General features: G+C 41.9%; 1 protein-coding gene across 1 annotated transcript in view; it reads left to right on the forward strand.

Moving 5' to 3' along the window:
• Positions 1-3,077, forward strand: part of tmem117 (transmembrane protein 117) — a 131,446-nt gene extending 128,369 nt beyond the window's left edge. The window contains exon 8 of the mRNA XM_072435890.1: positions 2,243-3,077. Coding sequence (XP_072291991.1) covers positions 2,243-2,904 — 662 coding nt within the window. The 3' untranslated portion in view covers positions 2,905-3,077. The remainder of the gene's footprint in view (positions 1-2,242) is intronic.
• The last annotated feature ends 5,533 nt before the right edge of the window (positions 3,078-8,610 follow it).

Raw genomic sequence — 8,610 nt, forward strand, 5'->3', positions numbered from 1 at the left:
GTCCGCAAACTCCTCGGTGGCAGGGCTCCGGGGGTGGATGAGATCCGCCCTGAGTACCTAAAGTATCTGGATGTTGTAGGACTGTCTTGGTTGACACGTCTCTGCAACATCGCGTGGCGTTCGGGGACCGTGCCTCTGGACTGGCAGACCGGGGTGGTGGTCCCTCTGTTCAAGAAGGGGGACCGGAGGGTGTGTTCCAACTACAGAGGGATCACACTCCTCAGCCTCCCGGGTAAGGTCTATTCCAAGGTACTGGAGAGGAGAATCCGACCGATAGTCGAACCTCGGATTCAGGAGGAGCAGGGTGGTTTTCGTCCCGGTCGTGGAACACTGGACCAGCTCTATACCCTCCATCGGGTGCTCGAGGGTTCATGGGAGTTTGCCCAACCAGTCCACATGTGCTTTGTGGATCTGGAGAAGGCTTTTGACCGTGTCCCTCGGGGTGTCCTTTGGGGGGTGCTCCGGGAGTACGGGGTCCGGGGCCCTTTGCTCAGGGCTGTCCGGTCCCTGTATGACCGGAGCAGGAGCTGTGTTCGCATTGCCGGCAGTAAGTCAGACCTGTTCCCAGTGCATGTTGGACTCCGCCAGGGCTGCCCTGTGTCACCGGTTCTGTTCATAATTTTTATGGACAGAATTTCTAGGCGCAGTCAGGGGTCGGAGGGGGTCCGGTTTGGGGACCACAGGATCTCATCTCTGCTGTTTGCAGACGATGTTGTCCTGATGGCTCCATCAAACCCGGACCTGCAACATGCACTGGGACGGTTTGCAGCCGAGTGTGAAGCGGCTGGGATGAGAATCAGCACCTCCAAATCCGAGGCCATGGTTCTCGACCGGAAAAAGGTGGCTTGCCCTCTCCAGGTGGGTGGGGTGTCCCTGCCCCAAGTGGAGGAGTTCAAGTATCTCGGGGTCTTGTTCACGAGTGAGGGAAGGATGGAGCGTGAGATCGACAGGCGGATCGGTGCAGCGGCTGCAGTGATGCAGTCGCTGCATCGGACCGTTGTGGTAAAGAGGGAGCTGAGCCGAAAGGCAAAGCTCTCTATTTACCGGTCGGTCTACGTTCCTACCCTCACCTATGGTCATGAGCTTTGGGTAGTGACCGAAAGAACAAGATCGCGGATACAAGCGGTCGAAATGAGTTTCCTCCGCCGGGTGGCTGGGCGCTCCCTTAGAGATAAGGTGAGGAGCTCGGCCACACGGGGGGAGCTCGGAGTAGAGCCGCTGCTCCTCCACGTCGAGAGGAGCCAGCTGAGGTGGCTCGGGCATCTGTTCCGGATGCCTCCTGGGCGCCTCCCTCGGGAGGTGTTTCAGGCATGTCCCACCGGGAAGAGGCCCCGGGGAAGACCCAGGACACGCTGGAGAGACTATGTCTCTCGGCTGGCCTGGGAACGCCTCGGGATCCCCCCGGAGGAGTTAGAGGAAGTGTCTGGGGAGAAGGAAGTCTGGGAGTCCCTGCTCAGACTGCTGCCCCCGCGACCCGGCCCCGGATAAAGCGGCAGAAGATGGATGGATGGATGGATGGAAGCTATATGTGTAAGATTATATTTCCTTCCTTGAGCCTGTGACGTCCTCAGCCAATCACTGTCTGCTATCTTTGACACTCGGCCAATCACCTCGGGCGGTAAATGTAAAGTGCAGTGCTCCGTGTGTAATAAAGACGCCAGAAATAGGTCTTAAACGAGGGGTGCTTGATTTTCATACTGTGAAAGCAGGAAGTCAATTTAAAATGTTAAAATCAAAAACGCCTCTGAACTTGTTCTTAGCTCTTGAGTATTTCTGCAGTCAAATCATAATCATTTGCCACTAAAGCCTGATGAAGGAACACCGGGCTGACAGAACTGAATGGTTTCCAATGTATACCGTATTTTTCCGACTATAAGTTGCAAATTTTTTCATAGTTTTGGCCGGGTTGCGACTTTATACTTATATACATATACTTATACTCCAGAGCGACTTATATGTGATATTATTTGTTATTTTATTATTATTTTTTTTTGTTTGTTATTTTCACACTTGCAACCTCATTTCATACTCCAGTGCAACTTATATATGTTTTTTTCTTCTCTATTATGCATTTTTTGGCTGGTGCGACTTATACTCCAGTGCGACTTATAGTCCGGAAAACACGGTACATTATCTTAAGTTCTACAACGTGAGATGCCAAAGTAAATGTACTGTTTGGCAACAGCTGTGAAAGCTCTTTTTTTTGCATGTAATTAGCGCGACTAATTCCCTCTCGTTTCAGGAAAGTGGTTCAACTACGGCATCATCTTCCTTGTGCTGATCCTGGACCTGAACATGTGGAAGAACCAGATCTTCTACCAGCCTTATGAGTACGGCCAGTACGTGGGCCCCGGCGAGAAGATCTACACGGTGGAGGAGCCGGAGACCCTCGTGAACTTCAACCACTCCACGCTGACCTTCGCCTGGCGCTGCCGCAACGTCGACCCGCGCACCAACCGGAGCTACGTCAAGCGGGACATGATCCTGCACAGCCGCTACGTCGGGTCCAGCCTGGACGTCAAGTGCTTGGCGTTCATCCCGAGCCTGGCGGCCTTCGTGCTCTTCGGGTTCTTCGTCTGGCTGTTGGGGCGGTTCCAGGACAGCGAGACCATCACGGAGAACCCGAACAAGAGCTACGAGCGGATGAAGAAGAAGTCGCCGTCGGAGTACAGCAAAGACATGGGCACGACGCCGGAGGAGGCGCACGTGACCATGGCGGAGAGCCTGAACAGGTCCGGGACGCCGATGCTGCTGTCGGTGGACGGGCCGTACTTCAGGGCCACGCCGCTGTCCAACTCCACCGTCTCCGCGGCGGCGCAAGAGACGCACCCGAGCATCGTGATAGATGGCGCCGAGCAGGACGAGCCGGCTGTGTTTTTTAACGTGCACAAACTGTCGCCGTGAGAAACGGGCGGAGACATCTTCAAAGGCGCTGTCGCAGAGGAATATCAACCACAGTTTTGTGAGATGGGTTGGAAGTTTTGGTAGTTTAAGCTAATTTACTCTGTTTTTACACATTTTTCCCAGCTTTATGAAATTTAAATAATAATCCGGCAACTCGTGAGCATGAGATATATCACTGCCAGTTCATTTCTGGAAGTATATTGTGTTTTATTGTAGGTTTTCAATATAGTTTTCAATTATGAATGTACTCTAACTGGATTATCTCACAGCTAATTACTCCATCAACTCTTAGTATTCAATATAATAATTAGTGTTTGAATTTTTGAGTGTCAATTAAGATGAAGGGGATTTTTACTTTTACCCATTAATTCTCCCCCATAGAATTCAGAAATATATTAAAAGTTTGAAAGTTTTCTCTGGGCTAATGAGCTTTGTGGTAAACTAATTACCACAAAACCCATAAGTTTATTGAAAATCTGTCCCTGAAACGTTACAAACTGCAAAGTTGTCAAAACGTTTCAACACATTTTAAGGTTTAAGGTGTTTTTTGGCGCGTTAGGGACTGGTTAGCCTCCATTATGTACGTCATATTTAACATTTTTAAAAAGTATATGGAAAAAATGTACTTCCAAAACCACGGCAGGCGTCAAACTGGGTAAAACTGTAAAACGTTTCTGGTTTGAACTATTTCTTATCACACAAATGCATTAAATCGTCAAAAAAATGGGTCAAAATTCAACCCATTTTTATCTTTACTTTTGATATTCCTCTGTGGCCGCCTGGACGAATGGACTCAGCTGCAGCAGTATGTTCTGACATGATATTTACCTATTTTTATAAACCTTTTTAAGTGTTCCAAAGGGGCACCGGGTCCAAACTCCACTGCTCTGTCGAATGCAAACGTCCACAAGGTGCTGCCTGCAACTTTGCACTTTCATAACTCTAAAAGAAAATCTACTTTTGACAACACGTCTGGTGCCTCTTATTACATTGTATTTATTGTACCTAACCAGAGTTATAGCTACGGTAGTGCCTTGATAATTCACAAGAGTAAACCTTATTAGTCTCTACAAAGAGTCCAGGAAGTTAAGATGGAAAGTAAGTAAGTCAGATTTTTGGAGATGCACAATCAGTAAAGATGGTTTTCAGGCGTCGTTTAGGACAAGAAAAACTCCCATAACAAAAGAATCGCTACCATCTATTCACTGAAAACACTGGATATGTTTACATCGTAATCATAAATCTGATTTGCATCTGATTTCTCAACCTTTAAAGTTTATTTAAATGACACGCAACCACAACATCTGATGTGAGTATTCAGCGAGACAGAAAGAAATCCCATGTCTTTGCTGTTTGCGTATCACTTAAATAAATTTATGACAAAGAGAAATCGTATAAAAATCTGATTTTGAGTGCACATGTAACCACGGCAATCCCAATTTTGGATCCATTGTCTGCAAAATATTCACCATAGTACTCACGCTAGAAAGGTAGCATCGAAAAAATGCACAAACACACCAAATTTGGATCTGTAATCTGTAAACAACTGTAATTAATTAAATAAAGCAATTTTTTTCTTATGGATATCTTGAGCCATCCAAAAATCTTGTACCAAAATACAATTTGATAATAATTCCAAGATGCGCATTGATTATAAAAGTAGTATTAAACATTTCAGCTGCTGTTAAAACAGAAAAAAACATTGCATAAATAGGACAAATACGACCGATAAAAACATACGTAATTAATTAAATAAAGCTAAATTTGGATCATCAATATTTTGGGTCGTCTAAAAATCTGATTCCAAGATACAATTTGATAATAAAAGTTGTATTAAACATTTCAGCAGTCGTCAATACAGAAAACTACTACTACCTTTCTATTGTATACGATCAGAATTGGTTTAGCATCAACCAGGCTTTTAGATAGGATTTGAAGACACTGGTGCCGACTAGGCGAAAAAAACAGTAGCTTCGGCATTCTCCGGATCACGGCTCGGCAGCCAATCAGAGCCAAGCGCACTTGTCGACCAATCAGCGCGCAGCATGCAAATTTTCCCTTGTAAACAGTAAACTGTAATGGCGGACTATTGTCAAATGCTTCCAGGCCCGATTTAATGATAATATTGCCTGTTTTTCTAAGATTTATTCATAAAATGGCCGTCCCTGCACTCGTAAATTACGGTAAGACGGGTCTCTATCTAAAAGCCTGGCATCAACAGCGTGTTTAAACGTTTGGTTCTGAGCTTCCTGGACTGGGCTTGTAAAGGCAGAGAAACTGAACGATGTCCTCTTTATAACCTGCTCCTTTATGTAAGTCATGTCTTATGCTACAAGTGTTATCACGCACTCAGACTAATTGGCCCTTGTGAGTTTTGGCCCCTCTCGACTGAACGATTACGAACCTCCCCGCGCGCTAACGACCTGTTCACATCCGTTCTCTTCACGTTAGCGCCGCCGATCATAAATGTAATCAGGAGGAGCAAAAAAACCTACGTTCCCTGATGATGATTTGGCCCGTGCACTTGGTCTGCATTTCAACTCAAACGGAGCGATTTGCCGTGGGCGTAAACAGGAGGCTCCTTCAAAGCTCGTAGCTGCCTTCTGAGCTCGGAAAACTGCTGAAAAAAACGTATGTAGTTTTGTGTGTATCAAAAAAATGCATGGAAGATGTCTATTTTGAACTCGAAGTTGCAAAGTTCTGTTCTGGATATAGGAACTGCTACAGTGTTGGTGTGACCTCTGCTTTTTGTGTTGTGTAACGTGTGGTTTTGTCCATTATTATTATGATTATGCAAAAGTCTGTCGATGCATTTGAATATAAACGATGGATATCAACATTTCAACACTAATATTCAATTTTTATTTCAACTAAAACAGTGATAATTTAACCCTCGGACAGAAAACTGACACAAACACTTAGTTAAATTCACAGATGGGACAGCGGTTTAAGCTCCTCATTATTTAATCCTTACTTATATTTCTATGCCCGCTGTTACTATAACCTAGTGAGGACCATCGGGAAAATTATAAACCTATAAATTACTCTATTTCAGTGGCATCTACTGGTCCACTACTACTACTACTATTACTAATTTCACTATTACAACATATAACAACAAATACTGCTAGACTTTTTCTTTTCTTTTTATCTAAATGTAGTAGTGTTTTCCATAATGTGCAATTTTTAATCCCCAATAACGACAATAACAATCATATCATTTACAATTTGTATTATATAATTATATTTTTATACTAGTCAAATGTTACACTACTGCGACTGCTACTACTACTACTACTACTACTACTACTACTACTACTACTACTACTACTACTACTACTACTACTACTACTATCATAATAACCTACTAAGATTAATTCCCCAGCGTTTATCTCATTATTTGTTCACATAATAAAACAATACACGGTGCAACTTCATGATAACTACACATCAATTAGCCTTACTAAAACATGAAACTTCATTCATAATCAACAAATAGTTTATTCAGCATGATTTAGGCTTAGCAACTATTTAATTAAAGATTTAGGGTTTATTCAGCTTAAATCATCTTTAATAATGTTTTATTCATAGTAAAGTCTTTTAATGCTTTATTAATGCTACTAAAGGTGTAGTTATTATACAGTTTTGCCCATTTGATTTGACATTTGTGTTATTTATATTGGAGTACTTACCACAGTTTAGGAATCCCTCAATGAAATTGTATGTGACCAAAGAAACCAATTAAATGTTAAGCCGAATATTGTAATTTAAGGAAAGTTTTGTATTTATTTGAACACGCGTGACTGAAGCTGTCGTGTTTCTATGGATCAATCAATTTTAATGTTATTCATTTACAAAACAGATCACATTGTTTCATTTTCTGCTTTGTTGCATTTCATGTTACGTCAGCAGAGCAATTATTTTAGCGCCAGCCCGGCCAATCACCATTTTGGACCTGACAACGAATCAATATGATATTTACTTCAGTTAGTGTAGAAAAGGCATAAATCAATACTCCAAAAAACATCAAATAGCCATTCTGTTTGAATATGTTTTGCCACCTTTTTTTAATTGGATTGTCATGTTGAGCCAAGGCAAATCAAGAAACACAAACGCTCGCACATGTCGGGAGAAGAGCCGGTGAACATTTGAGCTCTTTGACTAAAAGTTACTACATTTAGCGGTTTATTGTAAGTTAAAGCAAAAATATTGTCAGTAAGAGCAACATATTTGTACAAAAAGACCCGACACTTCTGTTGAATTAAGATGTAACGTTAGCAGCCGATGTAAACATAGTAAGATCTTTTCCAAAACGAATAGGTAGCTAACATTTAGCTAACGTTTAGCTAACCACGACAAAACCCGTCAGTTAGCTCTATTAAACACTGTTAAAGAGCAGACTGTGATTTATTACTGGTCCCATCAAAATCCAGACTTCCCGAGATAAAAAGCAGCATTTCTTTCTTTTGTTTGGGTTAATTCGATATGTAATTTAAAAAAAACATGGTGAAATAGCTGTGGTTGCTAACACTTTACAGTTTAAAACAAATTGTCATTATATATGTTTTGTTGATCATACACTAACCAAAATTAACTAAACTTAAAATAAAACTTTAACAGGATTAGCCCGAATTGTTTGTTGTAAAAATTTCCAGACTTCGTTATTGTCAAACTAAATAAATATACCAAATTGACAAAAACAGGATTATACTAATAGACGTGATGATTAAAACTTGTGATCACTTCTCAAAACCATTTAAATTTGCGTGTGTGTTTTAAGTTAGCGGCTAATGCTAATTTGTAAATGCATTTTGCTCCGCTGAGCGTGAATGCAGCCATGTTGTTTACGATTGTTGAAGAGTCTGTTTGCAGTATATCATTGTGTTTGTGAAGCTTTATATTTTCTCTGTGCTTTTCAGGAACCTTTTTCCAGTGTGTTTTTTGTGTGCGTTCTTCTGTTTGACACAAATAAAGAAGCGCATTTCCTACAGCTGTTGTCTTTGATTCAATTATCAGTCTATTTTGCCCAACGCTGCTCGGCCCATTTTGTAAACACAAGCAGGATGGAAGGTTCTAGATTACATTGGTCCTTGTTTTAGTGCTGGTTTTGTCTTAGTTTTGTCCTGTTTTAGTCACAGTTATAGAGCTGGTTTAGTCATTTTGATGTCCTTGCTAAAATGCACTATTAGCTACCGTTTGAGTGCTGGTTTTGTCTTAGTTTTGTCCTGTTTAGTCACAGTTTTAGAGCTGGTTTAGTCATATTGATGTCCTTGCTTAAGCTCACGTTTGAGTGCTGGTTTCGTCTTAGTTTTGTCTTGGTTTATTCACAGTTTTAGAGCTGGTTTAGTCACAGTTTTAGAGCTGGTTTAGTCACATTGTTGTCCTTGCTAAAACCCACTATTAGCTAATGTTTGAGGGCTGGTTTTGTCTTAGTTTTATCCTGGTTTAGTCACATTGTTGTCCTTGTTCAAATGCACTATTAGCTAACGTTTGAGTGCTGCTTTTGTCTTAGTTTTGTCCTGGTTTACTCACAGTTTTATCCTGGTTTAGTCACATTGTTGTCCTTGATAAAATGCACTATTAGCTAACATTTGAGTGCTGGTTTTGTCTTAGTTTTGTCCTGGTTTACTCACAGTTTTAGAGCTGGTTTAGTCACATTGTTGTCCTTGCTAAAATGCACTATTAGCTAACATTTGAGTGCTGGTT

This window comes from Eucyclogobius newberryi, unplaced genomic scaffold (genome assembly GCF_026437365.1).
Source record: "Eucyclogobius newberryi isolate DKJ021-1_F unplaced genomic scaffold, fEucNew1.0.hap1 SCAF_7, whole genome shotgun sequence".
Classification (NCBI taxonomy): Eukaryota; Metazoa; Chordata; class Actinopteri; order Gobiiformes; family Gobiidae; genus Eucyclogobius; species Eucyclogobius newberryi.